Raw genomic sequence first — 23,371 nt, 5'->3', positions numbered from 1 at the left:
CTTCTGGAACAAATTAAGTACTTAACCCGAGGTACCACTGTACATGGGTAGTGTATAAGGGTGATATGGGAACGGTTGCTGCAGCGAGCCGGAGATTGTCAGTGGCTATTTGGTGTGTTATTGGTGGCTGAGGCAAAGGCTGGTGTTGATTTGCTGTCGCTGTGGCACTAGGGCGGGCGATTGGTGGCTCTCCTGCTGGCGCTGGGACAGACGATAGGTGGCCTTTGTGATGTGTGTGAGTGGCAACCCATTTTCTTAATTTTGCATCCCACAAAATCGGAGGCGTCTTATACACAGGGGTGTGTTATACACGGGAAAATATGGTATATTCCACTACAGCAAGCCATGTGGACCAGAGCCTTGCATTCTTGTGGGCTCTGAGCTTCAGAGGTGGATATCTGCCTTCATTTGTCCAAATATGGGCCCCGGCTTTTTAATCTAACCGGAAAAGGCTTTGTGCGTGCTCTGGTTACGTGATTCATCAGGCTGGCCAAAGGGGTGAGTCATTTTATTAGATCAAGCCCTCCATCAAAGGAGCGGTAGCAGGGAAGTGTGTGGACAGTCATGGTATGAATTGCACCTCAAAGGCGAAGGCACAGACTGGTTAAGAAACAGCAGGAAATGGACTCACACACTCCTTCTCTTCTATGTGCCAATTTCATGCCACAAAGAGAAGCCAGTAGACTTTTGTTCTCACTCTTTAAAAAGCCACAGTTCCCTGCGACACCTGAACTCAGAGACCTGGGATCGATCTACAGTGAGGACAAAGCATGCTGAAACTACAGTTATATCAAGCCACAGTTCCCTGGGTTTGGACGTCATGGGGAACTGCGGTTTGTTTAAAACAGGAAGTGGGTGCTTGCAGTTCCCTCCTTCAGTGGGCAAAAAAGGAAGAGAAAGGATGGGGACAGAGTCCAAACATGAGGTTCATTGATGTACAGGGAAAGTACAGTTTCAAATTTGATCTGAATTAGGCCCAGACATTTTATTTCCACCAAAAACTCAGTTTCAGCTTCATGAAGGGAAATACATTGCAACTGGTGATACAGTTCCATTGGTAATTCCCGTAAAACTACTTTTTCCTTTTTTATTATCACACTAAGGGCCCAGAAAAGAAGGAAACGGAGGTATGTTTTTAAAAGAGAGGTTGAAAGAAAACAAGATTAAATCAAATATGACATGATGTCACAGGGAGATCCTTTGAGACGAAGCTTAAAATAATGACGCAGCCAGCATATGACAAATGCAAACCATAACGTCTTATGACTCCCAGGTGCATTAGTAATGGGAGGAGAGGATTCTGACCTCCCTCTGTACCAGCAGCCATGTCAAATAATAAAAGGTAAAGGTAAAGGGACCCCTGACCATTAGGTCCAGTCGTGACCGACTCTGGGGTTGCAGCGCTCATCTCGCTTTACTGGCCGAGGGAGCCGGCGTACAGCTTCCGGGTCATGTGGCCAGCATGACTAAGCCACTTCTGGAGAACTGGAGCAGCGCACGGAAACGCCGTTTACCTTCCCGCCAAGTGGTACCTATTTATCTACTTGCACTTTGACGTGCTTTTGAACTGCTAGGTTGGCAGGAGCAGGGACCGAGCAATGGGAGCTCACCCCGTCGCGGGGATTCGAACTGCCGACCTTCTGATCAGCAAGTCCTAGGCTCTGTGGTTTAACCCACAGCGCCACCCACATCCCATGTCAAATAATACCCATGTCACAAAGGAGCTTGCCAGGGTTGGGGTGCAGCCATTGTCGAAGTTGGGCTGCTTTTGCAAAGGACATTTAAAAGTTGCTGTCTAGTCCAGCTTGCCTTGGGCCACAGCTTAGCAAGAGAGTGCCTGGCCCACATATGGATGATCCCAGGTTATTTCTGGTACCTCCAGTTAAAAGGGGTCTCTGGTAGCAAGACAGGGAAACTCCTCACCTTGAGAACTTGAAGATGCACCGGCAAAGTAGACAGTTCTGGACTAGGTGCATTTGTGGTCTGACTGGGTACAGAACAACTTCCTCTGTTCGTGAGATAGGTTTCCTTCTGGAATCGCTAACCACCACTTCCTCCAACCCAGTGCCCACAAAACTAGGCAATCCATTATTGACACAGGGCAAACAGAGAGCCAGTGTGGTGTAGTGGTTAAGAGTGGTGGACTCGTAATCTGGTGAACCAGGTTCGCTTCCCCGCTCCTCCACATGCAGCTGCTGGGTGACCTTGGGCTAGTCACACTTCTTTGAAGTCTCTCAGCCCCACTCACCTCACAGAGTGTTTGTTGTGGGGGAGGAAGGGAAAGGAGATTGTTAGCCGCTTTGAGACTCCTTCGGGTAGTGATAAAGCGGGGTATCAAATCCAAACTCCTCCTCCTCCTCCTCCTCCTCCTCCTCCTCCTCCTCCTCCTCCTCTTCTTCTTCTTCTTCTTCCGGGAGCACAAGACTCTTAAACTCAGGGTTGTGGGTGTCAGGAGCTCAGCCTACACTTGAGTAGGACCCTGGCAGAGACACATGCCCAACTGGCATGTTCTCTCCCTCCTGGTCGATCGTTCGGGAGCTTCAAAAGCTTTCTTCAGCCCAGACATCACAGCGACTGATGCCAACAGACATCGCCACACTTAGGGATCTGCAGAGTTTGCGCATCATGCGTGACAGACCTCAGCAACTCAGCATGTTGGCTAATCTACTTTATTTACATATAAACACACACGGAGCACTGCAACATGGCTCCCTCTCTTTCTAGCATCAGACAGCAAAGACATAGAACAAAGGACAATAGTCCCACTTCACGGAACACAGTAACATAAACATCCTGTCTCTGTCACTTCCCTCTTTGTGGAGTCAAAATATACACCGTCATGTGATAGACAACAATCCCATGACTGCAATCATGGAGCAGGAATTCTAACAGTGGGTTCGAGTCCTATATTGGGTAAAATATTCCTGCCTTGCTGGGGGTTGGACTAGATGACCCTTGAGGTCCCTTCCAACTCTACAATTCTATGATTCTATGATGGTAGGAGATGCCCTGCTTATGAATCTCACGAGGAATCATATAGGGAAAGGTGGGAGGAAGTGGGTATGGTTAGCCTAGAGGAGGGAAGATTGAGAGGTGGCAATAATATCACTCTCCGTCTCTCTCCACATACCTGAAGGGCTGACCCACTGAAGGGGGGAAAGGCTGCTCTCCGCTGCCTCCCAGGGGACAGGACTAGATCGAAGGTGCTTACATTACAGGAGGACAGAGTTCAGTTGAGCATTAGTGGAAACGTCCTGACAATGGAACCAATTTCCCGGTGGGCTCTTCAAGCAGAATCCAGAGGACCGTCTGTGGGAGATGCTCAAAGTCCAGATTTTCTTCACTGAGCAGGGGGGCAGCACACCATATGGCTTGCAAGGTCCCCTCCAACCTTCAGATTCTATTGATACATCCTCAGATCGCAGAGAGATTGCCTTATTTTGCTCTCTGCCCTCAAGGTCCCTTCCAGCTCTCCAATTCTATGATTCCACAAGAGGTGTGAGCTTGCTTTTGCTGGGCGATCTCATTTAGATGAGGTCTGATTTGAGACAAACAAATTCTCGTCTCCTCATCAGCACAAAGAAGCCTTTATCTTTTCCGATCTTTCATATTCGCCAGAGTTGAAAATCCCTGTTCCCAACGATATGTTTGTGGAGAACTGCAGAATAGCCAATGCTCTTGAAGAGAGAGGCGCAGATGCTGTTTGTAGTTGTGTGTCCAAAAAAGATTTATTTTGATACCATGCTGCACTGAAAGGTTTAGATGTTTCTTTGATGGTCCCTGAATCTTCCTGCCACACTCGCCATTCTCTCATCGCACCCTTTGAGAACCACTGCTCAATTCTTATTGCGTCTACTTAAAGCTGGGCTTCTTGTTGACACACTGAAGCTTGCTGGACTGATCGATCTGGAGGGGGGAAAGACCACTGAAATGAGGGAGGTGGGAACATGTGGATGATGCTGGCATTAGAAAACACCAGTAAACATTAGGAGGAACATTTTGACAGTAAAAACTGTTCAGCAGGGGAACGGTCTCCCTCAGAAGACTCTCCTTCCTTGGAAGTTTTTATTTTTTATTATTTTTATTCAATTTCCAATACAAGATTTAAACATACATTTTCAATATTGTCACAGATTTTGACTTCCTTCAGCTCATCCGTGAATCTTCCGTTTTCTAATCTTCTATCCGCAATTCTAAATTTAACATTGCCTTTTGATTTGATTTAAACCTATTCCCTTGTTCCCTTTTTTACAGTGTTTCTAATATTGTTTCTTCACAAAGCTTCCTGTAAACCCACCAACGTTATTTGTGCATCACATATGCTTTTCATATAGTCCACAAATTTACTCCAGTCCTTGGTAAACTTGTGATCTCGTCGGTTTCGGACCCTTCCTGTTAATTTATCTAGTTCTGCGTAGTCCATTCCTTGGAAGTTTTTAAGCAGAAGTTGGATGGTCAGGGATTCTGTAATTGCGATTCCTGCATTTCAGGGGGTTGGACTAGATGATCCTTGGGATCCCTTCTACAGTTCTATTATTCCAGAAGCGCAGTGGTGATAATGGTGGAGTTAGTAAGACCAGCCCAACGAGGACAGGGTGTGAGACATCCCCATGCAGAAACGAAAGCTGCAGATTTGGGGGAAGCATCTAGATATTTTGTTTGTTGTAGTATTCTTCTTTTAACCACATTGGCTGTGGGCATGGGGAGCACGATTTGCATGTTCTGTTCCAGGCGCCAAAATGTCTTGGAATTAGGGAAGAGTGGAATGGAACGGTTCCATCCCATAATTGTTCTGGGATCCTGGCTCTCTGTCGGTTCTCCTCCGCTCAAATTCAAGTCAGAAACAATGGATGTCAGGATGGAACAATTGCCATCGCTATTAATTTTTTTTGTTAGTAAACTTAAATACAAATTTCAATTTCACAAATGCACTATTTGGGGGACTGGTCAGGGTGACTGAAGAAACGCGGGCTTTGAAGATGAGCCTACAACAATCTCTGAGCAGGATGAAAACCATTCTCGGTCCTTCTTAATCCCTCAGATGGTGAGCGTGATAGTCCCCAAATCACAAAAACTGCTGCCCCCTCCTCTATATCTTCCCCCCTTGGTAGCAGTACAGGCCCTCTGCATTCTGTGCCTCACTCTGAGAAAGGACGCCTTTGGTCCATGCAAAATCTAGATGCCTATTCCCCATCAACACCAGACAGCTGGGACTGTGCTGTGTGGGGACCACCAAGTCTCCCCTTTGGTCTTGTGGGGGCATTTTGGCCAAGTCCCGCCCACCTTCGCCTACCCCTGGTGTAATATATGTGGACTGGGCTTTGCAAGTGCCAAGAATCAGCTGACAGTGGGCATTTGCAAAGTGCTTTGCCTTCAGTGGCATAGTCTGATTTCAAACCACATTGGGCCAAAGTAGGTCACCTTGGGTCGGGTGAATGACAGTTGGGAAGCCCCTCCCTCCTGTCAAACTGGATCCGTGGGGGTTCCCAAACCCTGCTCTGAAAGATGCTTGTCTTATCCAAATCTTGGAACTGGAAGTGCGTACAGGTGCATTGTATCACCTTAATTGCCTCTCTTGGCCAGAGAGAATGGGCAGAATTCTAGCTTCCTTTAAAGGACTGCATACTGTTGGGTAGGAATAAAGGCCAAGGATTAAATATAAAATACTTACAGAGGTGAAAGATAGAGGCGGGTTTGCCCTCCCAGACCTTAAGTTGTATTATGAATCTGCCTGTTTGGTATGGATCAGGGACTGGATGAGGTTGGAAAAGCAAGAGGCATTAGAATTAGAAGGACATGATAACAGATTTGGCTGGCATGCACATTTATGGTATGGGAAAGGAAGGTTCACAGAAGTTTTTATAACCATATAATTAGGAAATCATTAATGAGAGTATGGGAGAGATATAAAGACCTGCTGGAACAAAAGACTCCTTGGTGGCTTTCACCACATGAAGCATTACTGCTCAAACCACTTGGAAATGGATTCTATTTACATTCTAATGTGAAGCTGCCTGACTTGCTCTTCTGGAACTAGGAAGCAGATGGGGGGGGGGGAAATGGCTCCCTTTGAAATTTGCAGTTCTCTGAATTTTGTGATGCATTTTGGAAGATTCAGAACAGACAAAATTTCTCAAATGGTGCATGTTGACCTGTGGAACTCACTCCCACAAGAGGTAACGCTGACCATAAGCTTGAATGACTTTAAAAGAGGATTGGAAAAAATGCATGGAGGAGAGGGCTATCAGTGACTACTAGCTAGGATGAATATCAGGAAAAGTCAGAGCTATTTTTCTAGAAAAAGAGGTGCCAGAACTCACCATGAATGCCTCCCTCTTTCTCTTAGAATGGCAATGACACCCACCTGAGAGGTGTCAAAACCGAGTTCCGGTGAGTCCTCCCTGGAAAAAAAGTCCTGGGGAAAGTGTTCACAAAAATGCATGTGTTAGTGAAAGTCACTTTTAAAAATGCATCATATTAGGAAAAAATTGCTAGCAAAAATGTGTTAGAATCTTCTTGAAGACAGATGTGGAAGTGGGACGAACAGAAATCAAAGATGTGGAGAATGAGAAATTGAGAGAAGCCAACATTGCCAAGACTCATCCATCCCTGGTGGAGTACCTCATCTTAATATCTTGTTGGTGGCTTCTGTCAGAGAGTACAGGGATGAGACTGTGCCTGGAGGAAGCATGTGACAGGTGTCATCAAAAACATCTGGAGGGCACCAGGTTGGAGGATGTGGAGCTTGCTTCGTGTATGTAAAGCTGATTATCCCACTTCCTTCCCCCGCTTCCCATATGGAGCCTTCTGCATGCAAGGCAGATGTCCGGCCACTCAGCTATGATCATCTCCCAGATGGCTGTAGGTGATCCTGGCCACTGTGTCTTGCTTACTTACTCAATACCACAGCTGGTTTCCTATATCCCCATGTCCATTACCAGAGAGCATTGGCGAGGTCTGTTGTGTGGGTCTCCCTGTTGCCTTGTAAATAAAAATGGACACTGTCTGGGTCTGTGCATTGCAGGGGAAGATCTGTAGTGCTGATCTCCTGTTTTTCAGGGAAGCTAGTCTGCCATTAGGGACACCGGTGGTGCTGTGGGTTAAACCACAGAGCCTAGGACTTGCTGATCAGAAGGTCGGCGGTTCGAATCCCTGCGATGGGGTGAGCTCCCGTTGCTCGGTCCCTGCTCCTTCCAACCTAGCAGTTCGAAAGCACATCAAAGTGCAAGTAGATAAATAGGTACCGCTTCGGCGGGAAGGTAAACGGCGTTTCCGTGCGCTGCTCTGGTTCGCCAGAAGTGGCTTAGTCATACTGGCCACATGACCCAGAAGCTGTACGCTGGCTCCCTCGGCCAGTAAAGCGAGATGAGCATCGCAACCCCAGAGTCGGCCATGACTAGACCTAATGGTCAGGGGTCCCTTTACCTTTAGTCTGCCATTATTGACTTTCTCATGGAGACCTGCTTCCAAGCAACCTCAGGTTTTCCTGGAACACCATTTCAAAGCCACATCTTTGGCTCAAACTTTGTTCTTTATAGTATACCATCCATGCACAGGATGCTTTACAAAAATGAAGGGACAAGTCCCTGACCCCAAAGGGCTTACACTCAAAAATCCCTGAGCTTTACAATCAATCTCTCAGCCTGTTCCATCTGCTGCACAGTTTTTAATGAGATAGTTTTATTGCACGTTTTCATTGTGGATGCTTATAATGTCAATGTTTTACTGGGCTTGTGCACTTGAGGTTAATATTTTAACGTTTGTGGAATTTGCAGAGCCTTTCCTTTTTTAAAAATCATTTTTATTAAGTTTTCCATTTTAACAATCCAATCCAATCACATTAAATATTCCAAATTATACATATACATATCAAATAATCCAAATATTCTGCCAAATCATAAATTTTTTGTTGGGACTTCCCATGCCTTAAGTTCAGGAGGGCTCTGATCATCTCATATCTCTACTGCTTTTGATAGTCATTTCTAATAGTTCCTTTAAATCTTCCTGTTGTTAACCTTCCTTCTATCACCACCTCTGAGTTGTTCCCACAAGCGAGTTGAAATAAACAATGATTGCAGAGCCTTTCCTATCGGAAGAAGGGTGAGTGCCTTCACCACTTCACCAATGGGACACAGCCACACATGCCCTTTTGTAGATTTACAAAAGGAAAAACACACACCAATAAATAAATTTTAGAGAGGGGAAAGGTGAGACGCAGATGCACAAAGCATTTAAACAACAACAAGCAATGCCCCTTATGCTCTGTTCTGCTCCCTCTTCCTTCTTGCCCAGGGTGGCCCTGACCTTTACCTGCCCCTCAGAGCCAGGGGGGGTGGTCCTTGATGGCGGCAGACTCCCCTCCTCCTCACTTGCTCTCCAGCAGCTGCTATGAGCTACCCAAAGGAGGAGGCAGCCACGGAGAGGCCACGGGATGCTCTCTCATGGCCACTGCAGCTACAGCTGCCACTTAGGACAAGCTCATCCTTCTCCCTGAGCTCATAGGCACTGGAGCTGGCAGGGGAAATAGGGACATTCTGCATCCAGAATCAAAGCAGAAGACGGGATGGCTTTCGTAATTCCAGGACTGTCCCTGGGAATTAGGGGCACCTGGAGGGTTTGCTTCATGATCAGGGCTGGATTTAGGTTTGATGAGGCCCTAAGTTACTGAAGGTAATGGGGCCCTTTATATGTCCAGCCGCCCTTTGTCAACAACAAATGGTCGCTGTTTTTTGTATTGGATATATAGGTAAAGGTAAAGGGACACCTGACCATTAGGTCTAGTCATGGATGACTCTGGGGTTGTGGCGCTCATCTCACTTTACTGGCCGAGAGAGCCGGCGTACAGCTTCTGGGTCATGTGGCCAGCATGACTAAGCTGCTTCTGGCGAACCAGAGCAGCGCACGGAAATGTTGTTTACCTTCCTGCCGGAGCGGTCCCTATTAATATATTTGCACTTTGACGTGCTTTCGAACTGCTAGGTGGGCAGGAGCAGGGACCAAGCAATGGGAGCTCACCCCGTCATGGGGATTCGAACTGCTGACCTTCTGATCGGCAAGCCCTAGGCTCTGTGGTTTAACCCACAGCACCACCCACGTCCCATTGGATATATGCTATGTGGTAATTTATGGACCTATTAGTTATCTAAAGCCATTTGCACATGTTGCCCTGCAACCAGTCCATGCAGAATGTAGGCACCCTATATATAGAAAGAGCAAACCAGTTATATTTTAGGGAGCAGGCTAGCAGGCGGGGCCCATGACTTACATCATAGGAGCCTACACAACACAAAACACAGTTGCTGTATGTAGGTCTTATTTTATGTTTTTTTTATCTTATACAGTGGATGCTCGGGTTGCAAACGTGATCCGTGTGGGTTGCGCGTTCACAACCCGCGTCTGCGCAGGTTGCAATTCGGCACTTCTGCACATGCGCAAAACGTGATTTAGCGCTTCTGCACATGTGTGACCGCCAAAACCTGGAAGTAACCCGTTCCGGTGCTTCCAGGTTTCAGTGGTCCGCAACCTGAAAAGATGCAACCTTAAGCAGCTGGAACCCAGGGTATGACTGTATTTTGGAAATGTACATCCAGGTTTTTTCCCTTTAAATTTTTTTTGGGGGCCCCAAGAGAGTGGGGCCCTAAGCTATAGCTTGTTTGGCTTATACATAAATCTGGCACTGCTCATGCTGTCAGTAGTCCCTGTTCACTGCCTCCTTCCCATCTCTGATTCCTCTCTCTCCCTACCAGTAAGCACCACGTTGTTTGAGAACTGCACCGGGTGCGTCATGTGTTCGGAGGACAACGGCTGCATCTCCTGCCAGCAGAGGCTCTTCCTGCTCATCTGGAGGGACGGGATCCGGCAGTACGGGGCCTGCGTCCACGCCTGTCCACCGGGATACTTTGGGGTGCGAGGCCAAGAGGTCAACCGTTGCATTAGTAGGTGGCTGATTACGCAAGCGGGTCTCTCCTATCCCAGTGGGGCTCCTTATAGCTGGTCCTTGGTTCATTCAGAGGTCTGGCCTCTCTGCTCTCTGGAGGTTGCAGCTAGGGAAGAGAATTGCAAAGCCAAACTACCTCATTTTCATTTCCCAAAATGCAGCTATCCTTTGGAACCTGCACTCCTCTGAATTTTGCTCTGCAGTTCCCCGGACAAATAGTATTGCAAAAACGTGTTTCATAGGGGAAAGTATACAGAAAAATGCACATGTTGTTTAAACACCATACAAGAATGCATTATAATGGGCGGAATTGTTTGCAAAACTATGTTTATTTCCTGGAAAAGCATATGAATTTTTATAGAGAAATAATAATAATAATAATAATAATAATAATAATAATAATAATAGCAATGCACTCTATGTGGGGCTACCTTTGAAGGTGATCCGGATACTACCGTACAACTAATCCAGAATGCGGCAGCTAGACTGGTGACTGTGGGCAGCCACTGAGACCACCTAACACCAGTCCTGAAAGACCTACACTGGCTCCCAGTATGTTTCCGAGCACAATTCAAAGTGTTGGTGCTGACCTTTAAAGCCCTAAATGGCCTCAGCCCAGTATACCTGAAGGAGCGTCTCCACCCCCATCGTTCTGCCTGGACACTGAGATCCAGCGCCGAGGGCCTTCTGGCGGTTCCCTCATTGCAAGAAGCAAAGCTACAGGGAACCAGGCAGAGGACCTTCTCGGTAGTGGCGCCCGCCATGTGGAACGCCCTCCCATCAGATGTCAAAGAGATAAACAACTACCGGACATTTAGAAGACATCTGAAGGCAGCCCTGTTCAGGGAAGTTTTTAATGTGTGACATTTTAATTTATTTTTAATCTTTGTTGGAAGCCTTCCAGAGTGGCTGGGGAAACCCAGCCAGATGGGTGGGGTATGAATAAATGTATTATTATTATTATTATTATTATTATTATTATTATTATTATTAATTTTAATAGCAAACTGATAAACTGATAAATAAGATGAACTGAACTTACAGGCTGAAAATGCAATTCTGGAAGAAAATGAAATTGGTAGATTCCGCCATCACTAGTTAGAATAATAGGATCATAGAACTGTAGAGTTGTGAGAGTCCTGTTGCCGTGGGAAGTGGGTTGGAGATATTCAGGAAGAAATAAATATATGGCAAGGTGTTGCTGACCTCCCTCCCTCCCTCCCTCTTTATTCTCTGTTGTCTCATGCAGAGTGCAGGTCTCCCAGCTGCGACAGCTGCTTCAGCAAAGACTTCTGCATGAAATGCAAAGAGCAGTTCTACCTGCACAAAGGCAAATGCTTCAGCTCGTGTCCCCAGGACACAGTGGCCCAGCACAGCACCCGGGAATGCCAAGGTAAGCCAAGCAAGGAGTCGCGAAGAACCCACCCCAGACTCTGTTAGAGATGCTTATCGGTCACTTGTCACTCAAAGGTCTCCAAGTGACTTACATTAAATAAAAATGTATACACATACATTAAGGTTGCCGTATTTCAGAAAGCGAAAAAACCTGGACACAAAGTTGGGGGAAAGTTGTTGAGCTTTTTTTGGCAAAATCTCCAAAAATAAATTCAGTTTCCGAGGTATTATAAAGGCGCCTAAAGGTGTATAATGAAGGCGCCAGGTGAACTTCAACTGGGGAGAGCATTCTTCAGACGGGGAGCCACTGTAGAGAAGGCCCCGCTCTCGTGTTGCCACTCTCCGCACCTCTCGAGGAGGAGGCACACAAAGGAGGGCCTCGGAAGGTGATCTGAGGGTCCTGGTAGGTTCATATGGAAAGAGGCAGTCCTTGAGGGATTGCGGTCCTGAGTCGCTTAAGGCTTTATAGGTCAAAACCTGGCCCACCACCAATCCCCAGACTCTAAGCCTTCTTCCCATGGGGGTTCCCCAGCTGGTTCCTCCACGGTCCAACCAGTCCCTGACAGGTGGTGAACTTCAGGTGCACGGTCCACATGCAACCCCCAGGAATTTCTTATCTGGCCCGTGGAGTGTCTCCAGGCCATGGAAGAAAATCTGGCCCCTGGGTTCCCTGCCCCTGAAATAATCTTGGGCTTAGATCAGCCTTTCTCAACCTGTGGGTGCCCGGATGTTGTTGAACTACAACTCCCATCACTCCTAGCTAGCAAGGCCAGAGCTCAGGGATGATGGGAGTTGTAGTCCAACAACATCTGAGAACCACTGACTTAGATGGACAAAGCTCAAACCAAGCCTGACCTGGTGGTTGTGGGTTTTTCTTCCTTATTTCACCCCCGCCAGAAAAATGTGAGGTGGGTCCCTGGGGCAGCTGGAGCCCCTGCAACAACCAAGGACGGACGTGCGGCTCCAAGTGGGGTTCGACGACCCGGGTCCGCGAGGTTCTCAGGCCCAGCAAAGATGAGGCGGCCGCGTGCCAAACGCTCTCCGAGTCCAGGAAGTGCCGATTGAAGAAGATCTGTCCGGGAGGTGAGGTGCAGTGGGATGGAGGGAGGGGGCAAAGAGATTGGAACTTGCCAGCATTTCTGAATCCCAGACAAGGTTGGGAAACCTCTGGTCCACAGGGGAGGTTTATCTCTCCAAGAGATCCAGTTCAGCCCATGAACTACACCCACCTGCAGTGCCGGATTTACATATAAGCTAAACAAGCTATATCTTAGGGCCACACTCTCTTGGGGGCCCAAAAAAAATTTAAAGGGAAAAAGAACTGGATGTACATTTCCAAAATATAAGATAAAAAACCCACATAAAATAAAACCTACATACACCAACAGTGTTTTGTGTTGTGTAGGCTCCTGTGATGTAAGTCATGGGCCCCGCCTGCTAGCCTGCTCCCTAAAATATCACTGGTTTGCTCATTTCTGTATATAGGGTGCCTACATTCTGCATGGACTGGTTGCACGGCAACATGTGCAAATGGCTTTAGATATCTTTTCAGTCCATAAATTACCATCTAGCATATCTTCAACAGAAAAAACAGCAAGAATTTGTTGTTGACAAAGGACAGCTGGGCATATAAAGGGCCCCATTACCTTCAGTAGCTGAGGGCCGCATCAAACCTAAATCTGGCCCTCCCCACCTGCCAATCAACTGACAATCAACTGGTGATGTCACTGGGTTGGCAGGTGCATGGACTGCGGTTCTGCATTGGCTGCGCAGGGCAGTTGCCCGCAAGGTGCTGTGAAATTTGTCTCTGTTTGCACTGAAAGGCGAACCTCCCCACTTCCCACTTTCTCGAATGCTCTGGGGACGGAAAGTTCACACTGCTCCAAATTTTGCCAATGGAATTTTCCAGTTGGGACACTTGTGTGAAAGGTAGAGCATTTTAGAAGCTGAGTGGCATTGAGATTCCTACAATTCATTAAATAGAGAATACACTACAAAGCAAGGCAAGGATGTTTTAAATAACACCAGCATCCCCCAGGACTCACCAAATGGCAATTGCGAAACAATAATGGATAGCAGCAGACCATCACTAACAGGAAACAGAGCAAGATGCAGGTTGGTGGCCGGGGGTGGGGTGGGCAAGGAGGCTAAGCAACCTATTTCCCATCCCATAATACTTCCACTGCTGCGAGCAGGATGCTGCTAAGGCTGGCATTCTCAAGATCTCTGGATGGAATAATGTTGTTAACTGAAACTGCTTTTAGATGGGTTAAATGGTGTCCTCAGAATGGTGTAAGTGTTTTATTGTTTTAAGACCAGCATGCGTAGAGTGCTTCCAGGTTCTTGCTCTTTTCCGGTGAGATTCAGTTACGTATTGGCATGTTCAGATTGCAGAATTGCAATTGATTGGGACTTCTTGCTTGGACTTCTTGCAATAAATAAAGTCCTTTGACGCAACTGTCGTCTAACGTCCCTGCTAACCAACTGGAGCAAATGCTTGCTAAATTGCCAGCATCACCTCATCTCGTTGCAAACAGATCAGGGTGAACGCTCAGCAAATAGGTTGTCTGGAAGCACCCTAAGGACTTGTAGGGCAGTTCATGACCTGATCTCCTATAAAATGCTAATTTAGATAGTATTGTGGGATACTAGAGTCATCAAACCATCTCATTCTCATGGGGAATTCGCTACTTTCCTCCCTGCCCCCCAGCTGTTATTTCCTACACATATTTTTGCAGCAGTGATGAGGTTTGCTACTACCTCTAAATCCACATCTGAAACTAAATTATTTCTACGGAGCCTGGAAATGATACTTTCAGTGCTAATAGTAATGCATATCCCCAAGGCTTCTGTTGTTGTTGTTTTTTGCATGTGGCATGAAACAAACCCCTGAACTAAACGTGGTTCTGGTTTTGCCTTTCAGAGAACAAGGAAAAGCAAAAGAACGCAAAAAGGGAGAGGAAACAGAGGAGGAAGAAAAAGCTGGAATCTCTCATGGTTATTTAATCGCCGTCAGAGCAAGTGGAAATGTCAGGGAGGGGAGCAGTACATGAGGCAGTCCAGCAGGGGGCATCCTAGTGGACAAAAAAAAAGACCTTCTTTCTCTGCCTCTGCGAGGTTCCTTCCTCAGCTATTTTTGCATTGTTGTTGTTTTTCCATCTTTTCCATCCAGATCACGTTGCACAATCCTTCTTTCCAGAAAGAGAGAAAAGGAAGCCTTTGCGGCCTGTCAGATGTTTCCCCTTTAGAGGTCCTAATTTGTTGCCACACACGCATCTCCCTCCTCACCCCCAGATTGCCGGCACAGACAGAACAGTATGGAAAAGGACGCTGGGGACCGTACGGCGTTTGTGTCGCTGACACTCCCTGCACAGCCTTCGTTGAACTGGAAAGGCACCCCAGAGGGACTCAGAGAAGGAGGACGACGTCTCCCAAAGGATGGAAAGAGGCTGTAATTCAAAGGTGGAACACCTGTTTGGGGCTCAAAAAGGCCTCTCTGCCCGAACCCCTGGAGAGCTGCTGCCGGCCAGTGTAGACAAGCTGAGCTAAATGGACCAATGACCTGACTTGGTACGAGGCAGATTCTTTTATGTTCCAGAGGCGGCAAGTCACCCTGACTTGGTGGCTTGTAGGCTTGTGTTTATCTCCTTCCAAAGCAATGCAAATATACCACAGGTGTTCACAGGTGGGTGGATAACCAGCTCTCCTGGCTTTCCCAAATGGGCCGACCCAAACTGCCTTGCACCCTTTGCCTGAGAGCAGGTGAGCTCACCTAGCAGAACTGATGAACGGAAGAAGCTGGCTAGGCTCTAGCAGCCCCTCAGAGTATCTTTCCTCCTAAGAAGAGGCCGGGAAGTCTTTCAATGCGTTTGCTAGGCCGCCACGCAATGCTTGCCTTCTCTCTCTCCTGCCCACTTGGAACCCATAAAGGCAGAATCCTCTCTGCACAGATGCCAAAGCAGTTTGCCCGGAGTGTCTCTTGATCTCCACCTTCCTCACACAGGAGGAGTTGTGATGGCTGGGCAGTTGACAGGGGCTCACTGATGCATGTGGAAAGTCCAGCAAGCCAAGCCCTAGACCTGTTGAGACCTCCAGGTCACCTTCTCCGCTGCTTCTCCAGCGCACTTTCGTTGGAGAGTCTCTTGCTGCCGCCAGGACAGAAGATGGCTCCATGTCAAAGAAGTCTTTGAAAGGCCTCAACTGGTTTCTCTCCATTCAGGCGACCATGAGGGGTGCATGAATATCCCCCCCCATATTGTTCTTCCATTTGTTTTGGCCTTAATAACACCACTCCTTTCGTTGTTTATTGAAATGGCAGTTGTTCTCGTTATTCACTTGCAAAAAAGCTCCTTTCTTCTGTAGGCTTTCCTTCCTTTCCTCGTTTATTGTGGCTCGGCCCCCAAATTTGGAGCAGTGGCAGCAGAGCTTGATTTCATTGGCTGCATCTTCCCAGCAACTCTTGCTTTATTTTCCCAGAATGCCCCTGGTTGTCGTGTCATTCTGGAGCACGGGGAGAGGAGTGCCAGCTGCCATTAGACGACCTGGAACGATGCAACACCCAGGGCATTCTGGGAAAACAAAATGTCTCCTGTTTCCACTTCTACTGCAGGAACTTTCCAGATAATCCTGAATGACACATGAGAAACGGGGGATATCAGTCATGAACCTAGTTTTACCCAACCCTATTGGCATTTGCGAGCTATTGGCTTAATTTTGGTGCATTTTAAAATTTGTTATGGAATGAATGCATACCGCTGTACGGGGGGAGGATGGGGAAGGATTTGGGGTCTGAGCAATTGGTGCTCTAAGGCTACAGCCCGAACGGCACTATTCAATGGGCTGGATGCAGGCTAGATTGGCTGAAGTTAGGGCTCATTGAAATCAATGGGACAAGTTGGCCATAACGACTTCAGGGGCGGAGAAAGGAGGGTGCGGTGGGGGCGGACTGCCCCAGGTGTCACCACTGAGGGGGGTGACAAAACGCCGGCGGCACTCACTGTGGGGCCTGCAGCGTGCCCAAGCCACACATCTTTCCTGGGAGTGACGCGGTGGCTTGGGTGCCCGCAGGCTCTGTGCTGTCCCAAACTCTCCACCTGTGGCCTCCCACTCAGCTGTGGGGCAGCTGAGTGGGAGGAGACAGGCAGACGACTCGGAGACCCTGCGGGCAACTAGCCCCACCCCACGGGTAGCTGGCCCTGCCCCTGGGCACAGGGCATGCACACAGCCCCAGGCACCCAATTGGCTTGCTCCGCTGCTGAACGACTTACGTCTCATCAATTTCAGTGGGAACTAAGGGCAATCAACTTCACCTGGAGCTGAGCCATCGGGGCCATAGCTGTCAACTTTCAAATTTGAAAATAAGGGATCAGCAGCCTCACCTGTCCCGGGGACAGTCGACAGGATATCTAACAATCTGGGATAGCAGCAGGAAATGGTGCTGGAATAAGGGAATTTCCCTCAAAAAAAGGGAAGTTTGACAGCTATGATCGGGGCTCACTTTGGATTCAACAAGCGTGGAGAGTCAAGAAAGGACAACTCTCTTGTCAGAGAACTCCTGGAAGTGACTCCAGCTCCTGAAATACCCCAGGACAGGGCCCAGAATAGAAATAACCCAACCCAGTTTGTGCAGACAGGTCATGAGGATTTATGCTGTAGTTGGAGCTGAGCTGTGCCTCTGTCTACCATCTGCTACAATGGCGCTGCAGACTTTCCAAGTCAAAATTTTGAAGAGGGAGCGAGAGCGAGTGAGAGAGAGTGCATTTGCTAAATCAGTCCCATAGCCGTAATCCTTCCTGCTACAAAACCATAGATTTGAAAAATAACCTGGGCCCTAGGGGTTGCATTTCCCTGAAAATATAGTGGACACAACACACAGGAAGCTCTCCTGCATGACTAAAACCTATAGCAGCGATGGTTTTCCACAAGGCCCAAACAGGGAGGAACTTCCCAGTGGAGAAATCCTGTTAGTTCTACAGGAAAAACGAAGGAATCGACATTGCTCTATAAGTGGCGAAGGAGAACGACCTTCGAAACCCACAGCTGAGCAAGACCTTTATTGGGATAACTGAGCAATACGTCACAAAAGTGGCGTGAGCTTTTGAGTTCCACAGAATTCTTCATCAGCCTAGAGGTTACACAAACTGCGGGAAGTGAGGGGTGGGGTGAAAGGGAAAGGGGAGGAAAGTACAAAATAGCACCACATTCAGCCCCCGATCTGCATCTTGGAACTGAGTCTACATAGTGAACTCGTGGCTAAGTATCAGCTTAATTTTTATACTTAATAAAGAAATCCTCTCCCCCTTCCCACTTTATGTTGTCCAGCTGAGGGTTTGTGGAGGGTCCAAAACCCCAACCATCTACCCCCTTTACTTTATTTTAGTTACTTGCCTTTGAGAAAACTTGCACTGTAAGCCTACATAGGTACATTTCTTCAGCAAGATGCAGATTTTTGGATAGGTTCCTGTGATTCTGGATGAAAGCAAATTACATTTTATTGTTGCTATGAATAATAAATAAATATATATATATATAATATAGAGAATTTATTTGTAGAATGTCAATGTATTTAAAATGCTCTTCGTCATATAGATTTATTTCTTCAATTTTGTTTTAAATGTATTTTTGTTTTTGTTTTTTTTTAAAAAAGATGCATTGTAAATAGCAACCTCCGTTTGAAACCTTGTCGAGACTTAGGCTGAAAAAAACAAATGTGATTGCATGGAAGATGGACACAACCACATCTTAAAAGAAAAGTTTTCCAAGGAAAGGGATATTTTTGTTGTTGTTTTTTTTGTTTTGTTTTTACATACACATTTTTTGCAGCTACCACTTGGGGGCGCTACAGAGTAGAGGATGGCTGGTACTCCGTTCTTGCATTTAATACAATTTCAGCTGTTGCCTTCTAGTGAATGCAAGTGAAACGCAAAATCCGCAACTGCTACGGTTTTGTATATTGCTTGTATCACTTTCACAAGCAGGGCAGCTGTCTGACTTGTTTGCTTTCCAATAAAAACGTTCTTTTTTTAAAAAAAACAAAACTTCTGAATGTGTGCATTATATGTTGCTGTTGCTGTTTAGTTGTTTATTCGTGTCCGACTCTTCGTGACCCCCTGGACCAGAGCACGCCAGGCACTTCTGTCTTCCACTGCCTCCCGCAGTTTGCTCAGACTCACGTTTGTAGCTTCAAGAACACTGTCCAACCATCTCGTCCTCTGTCGTCCCCTTCTCCTTGGGCCCTCCATCTTTCCCAAAATCAGGGTCTTTTCCAGGGAGTCTTGTCTTCTCCTGAGGTGGTCAAAGTATTGGAGCCTCAGCTTCACAATCTGTCCTTCCAGTGAGCACTTAGGGCTGATTTCCTTCAGAATGGAGAGGTTTGATCTTCCTGCAGTCCATGGGACTCTCAAGAGTCTCCTCCAGCACCATAATTCAAAAGCATCCATTCTTCGGCAATCAGCCTTCTTTATGGTCCAGCTCTCACTTCCATACATCACTACTGGGAAAACCATGGCTTTAACTATACGGCCCTTTGTTGGCAAGGTGATGTCTCTGCTTTTTAAGATGCTGTCTAGGTTTGTCATTACTTTTCTCCCAAGAAGCAGGCGTCTTTTAATTTTGTGACTGTTGTCACCATCTGCAGTGATCATGGAGCCCAAGAAAGTAAAATCTCTCACTGCCTCCATTTCTTCCCCTTCTATTTGCCAGGAGGTAATGGGCCCAGTGGCCATGATCTTCGTTTTTTTGATGTTGAGCTTCAGACCATACTTTGCGCTCTCCTCTTTCACCCTCATTAAAAGGTTCTTTAATCCTCCTCACTTTCTGCCATCAAGGTTGAGCCTTGCTTATTTGGAGCAGGATTAAGCCAGGGATAGGGAACATGTGGCCCTCCTGGTGCAATTGGACTACAACTCCCATCATCCCTGTCTATTGACCACATTTTGATGGATGCTGGTTGTAGCCCGAAACATCTGGAGGCACCAGGTTGCAGGAGACTGACAAAGGAACCAACAGGAATGCAAAAGCTTTCTCCCATCCATAACCCCCAACACCGACATTCGTAGAATCATGGAATCGTAGAATTGTAGAGTTCGAAGGGACCCCAAGTCACATCTGGTTCAACCCCCTGCAAGGCAGGAATCTCAGCTAAGGCATCCACAAGAGGTGGCCATTCGACCTCTGCTTAAAAACCACCAAGGAAGGAAAGTTCACCACCTCCCGAAGGAGACCGCTCCACTGTCAAACATCTCTTACTGTCTTAAGTTCTTCCTAATATTTACTCGGAATCTCCTTCCTTGCAACTTGAATCCATTGATTGGGGTCCTACCCTCCAGAGCAGGAGAAAACAAGTTTGCTCCACCTTCCATGTGACAGCCCTTTACATATGGCTCTCATAATAATAATAATAATAATAATAATAATAATAATAATAAATTATTTATACCCTGCCCATCTGGCTGGGTTTCGCCACCCACGCTGGGCAGCTTCCAACACAATATTAAAATACAGTAGTCCGTCAAACATTAAAAGCTTCCCTAAACAGGGCTGCTTTCAGATGTCTTCTAAAAGTCAGCGTTGGGCCTCGGCGCTGGACCTCAGTGTCCGGGCAGAATGATGGAGGTGGAGATGCTCCTTCAGGTATACTGGGCTGAGGCCGTTTAGGGCTTTAAAGGTCAGCACCAACACTTTCAATTGTGCTTGGAAACATACTGGGAGCCAATGCAGGTCTTTTAGGACCAGTGTTATATGGTCTCAGTGGCCTCTCCCAGTCACCAGTCTAGCTGCCGCATTCTGGATTAGTTGTAGTTTCCGGGTCACCTTCAAAGGCAGCCCCACGTAGAGCGCATTGCAGTAGTCCAAGCGAGAGATAACCAGAGCATGCACCAACTCATATCACCTCTTGGACTCCTCTTTTCTAGGCTAAACATACCCAGCTCCCTCAACCATTTACTCATAAGGCTTGGTTTCAGCCCCCTTCATCATCTTGGTTGCCCTCCTCTGCACACATTCCAGTTTGTCAATATCCTTCTTAAATTGTGGTGCCGAGAACTGGACAGAGGAAACAAAATGATCGTGGCTTTAGCCTTTGGCAGGATTCTCCTCCTTTATAGCACTGCAGTGCTCAGAACCAGATGTGATTCTCCAGGTGTGGCTCGATTAGGACAGAATACAAGCTCTCAGAACCATCCCTTTCAATTGGTGGGCAAGTCAGCGGAGGGAAGGCAAAAAGATGCACTGGTGTGTTGGGTTGCCAGACCTCCAGTTTCACCTGGCTCTCTCAAGGTGGCAGGTTGGAGAGTATGGATGTCCAGGTGAACAATATGGCCTTTAGTCGTAATAATAGCAGTAACAGCAATAACTATGATGATAACAGGGCCGTGCCTGCTCCTTGCAAGCTTCAGCTCAGCAGGAGATGCCTGCAAAGTATAGCATATAGACCAGCCTTCCTCAACCTGTGGGTCCCCAGATGTTGTTGAACTATAACCCCCATCATCCCTAGCTAGCAAGGCCAGAGCTCAGGGATGATGGGAGTTGTAGTCCAACAACATCTGGGGACCCACAGGTTGAGAACCACTGATATAGACCATGGGTAGGCAAACTAAGGCCCAGGGGACAGATCCAGCCCAATCACCTTCTAAATCTGGCCCATGGACGGTCCGGAAATCAGCCTGTTTTTACATGAGTAGAAAGTGCCCTTTTCTTTAAAATGCATCTCTGGGTTATTTGTGGGGCCTGCCTGGCGGTTTTTACACGAGCAGAATGTGTGCTTTTATTTCAAATGCATCTCTGGGTTTTTTTTCTTTTCAAAATATAGTCCGCCCCCACCCCACAAGGTCTGGAAAAGTTTGCTGACCCCTGGCATAGACACTCTGTCCGCTCCCCTCTCCCAATTAACCTCCGTCTCCAGGGCCCAGCCAATGACGTCATCAGGGGATCGTCACAACAACATCACCAATGGCCTCCACTAGTGACAATGCCATGCCCCCCCCCCCGCCCCAGGTCTCAGCTTTGTGTCCTGAAATTTCAGCATCTGGGATGCTACTGAACTGGCATCCCTACATATGTGGTGGAAATGCCTCATTTTCTCCATCCTGGGGGTTTCCAGGGTTCCACCCCCTTGTTTTGCACCTGGTCTGGGTTCCAGTGTAAAACCAAGTATTTCTTGCAGGCTTGAAGAAAAACAGCGGGATTCTTTAGCTGTGATTCCAGCATTGCAGGAGGTTAGACTGGATAACTCACTGGGACCCATTCCAACTCTACGATTCTGTGGGGCTGCAGCAATAGCCTCCCAGAAGTGGCAGCAGCATCACAGTTGCTTCCCAGGAGGGGCAAAGTGGGGCTTCACAAGCCTGCCCCGTTGGCCTAACGTGGACTGGGTTTGCATCAAGCGTTCCCGTTTCCATTAGGACGCAGGAAAAGCTGGTCTAGTTCCCATCCCAACTGCAGGCCAAAGGGCAGCATCTCAAAGGAGTGATCCCGCTCAACATGTAAACAGAGCCGGCCGGGATGTTTATTTGCCCAGCTGGCACGAGCCCAGGGTGCCTGGCAGGGCGAAAGGAAGAATTCCTCCTAGTTTCTCTTGCGACATCTCTGACAAGGACTAGAAATGCGAAGAGTCTCTCTTGCGTTGTTTGGACCTAAGCAATGCATCACCTTGGGTTTGAATAATGAGAAGAAGGCAATAAACCACGTTGTAGAACCTTAGCTGTGCTGCAAGACATTGCAGAATATTCTCTATCCAGAAGAAGGTTTGGCCCAGGCTATCCGAAGGACCGAATTCTCCCCTATGAACCTGCCTGGGCTCTGCGATTTTCACCAACATTCCTGCAATGAAAATAGGGACATTTCATTCCTTCAGCAATATATTACTGAAATACTTTATTGTCACTTGTACAACTTGTATACCGTGAGATTACACAAGCACCCCCCACTCAGATAATAATAATAACAACAACAATAACAATAAATATTACAAGAAGAAGAAGAAGAAGAAGAAGAAGAAGAAGAAGAAGAAGAAGAGGAAGAAGAAGAAGAAGAAGAATTTATACCCCGCCCATCTGCCTGGGTTTCCCCAGCCACTCTGGGCGGCTTCCAACAGAATATTAAAATACAATACAGTGGTACCTCGGGTTACATACGCTTCAGGTTACATAGGCTTCAGGTTACAGACTCCACTAACCCAGAAAGAGTGCTTCAGGTTAAGAACTTTTCTTCAGGATGAGAACAGAAATTGTGCTCCAGCCGCACAGCGGCAGTGGGAGGCCCCATTAGCCAGTGTGGTGTAGTGGTTAAGAGCGGTAGCCTCATAATCTGGTGAACCGGGTTCGCGTCTCCGCTCCTCCACATGCAGCTGCTGGGTGACCTTGGGCTAGTCACACTTTTCTGAAGTCTCTCAGCCCCACTCACCTCACAGAGTGTTTGTTGTGGGGGAGGAAGGGAAAGGAGAATGTGAGCCACTCTGAGACTCCTTAAAGGGAGTGAAAGGCGGGATATCAAATCCAAACTCCCCTTCTTCTTCTTCTTCTTCTTCTTCTTCTTCTTCTTCTTCTTCTTCTGGTGCTTCAGGTTAAGAACAGTTTCAGGTTAAGAACGGACCTCTGGAACGAATTAAGTACTTAACCCAAGGTACCACTGTAGTCTATTAAACATTAAAAGCTTCCCTAAACAGGGCTGCCTTCAGATGTCTTCTAAAAGTCTGGTAGTTGTTTTTCTCTTTGACATCTGGTGGGAGGGCGTTCCACAGGGAGGGCGCCACTACCAAGAAGGCCCTCTGCCTGGTTCCCTGTAATTTGGCTTCTCATAGCGAGGAAACCACCAAAAGGCCCTCGGCGCTGGACCTCAGTGTCCGGGCTGAACAATGGGGGTGGAGACGCTCCTTCAGATATACTGGACCGAGGCCGTTTAGGGCTTTCAAGGTCAGCACCAACTCTTTGAATTGTGCTTGGAAACGTACTGGGAGCCAGTGTAGGTCTTTCAAGACTACATATAATATAACCTTGCACTAGCAAGTGATGATGAATGCCCAGTAAACAGGTAGTCTTGAGA

At 47.3% G+C, this 23,371-nt stretch overlaps 1 protein-coding gene across 3 annotated transcripts in view; it reads left to right on the top strand.

Annotated features, from left to right (window-relative positions):
- Window positions 1–23,371, top strand: part of RSPO4 (R-spondin 4) — a 199,046-nt gene that overhangs the window by 19,250 nt on the left and 156,425 nt on the right. For 2 of the 3 annotated variants that reach the window (XR_014549205.1, XR_014549206.1), the window contains exons 2-5: window positions 9,747–9,935; window positions 11,187–11,330; window positions 12,230–12,415; window positions 14,256–14,968. Coding sequence is in view for 1 of the 3 variants with exons in the window: in XM_083619203.1 (XP_083475329.1) it covers window positions 9,747–9,935; window positions 11,187–11,330; window positions 12,230–12,415; window positions 14,256–14,338 (602 nt within the window). In the remaining 2 variants the exon portion in view is untranslated. Of the gene's footprint in view, window positions 1–9,746; window positions 9,936–11,186; window positions 11,331–12,229; window positions 12,416–14,255; window positions 16,314–23,371 lie in introns of those variants that run through there. The other variant, XM_083619203.1, reaches the window with a different exon arrangement.

This window comes from Podarcis filfolensis, assembly GCF_964270895.1.
Source record: "Podarcis filfolensis genome assembly, chromosome: 6".
NCBI lineage: Eukaryota > Metazoa > Chordata > Lepidosauria > Squamata > Lacertidae > Podarcis > Podarcis filfolensis.
The sequence above is the reverse complement of the archived record's forward strand: the minus strand, read 5'-3'. Positions and strand labels throughout refer to the sequence as shown.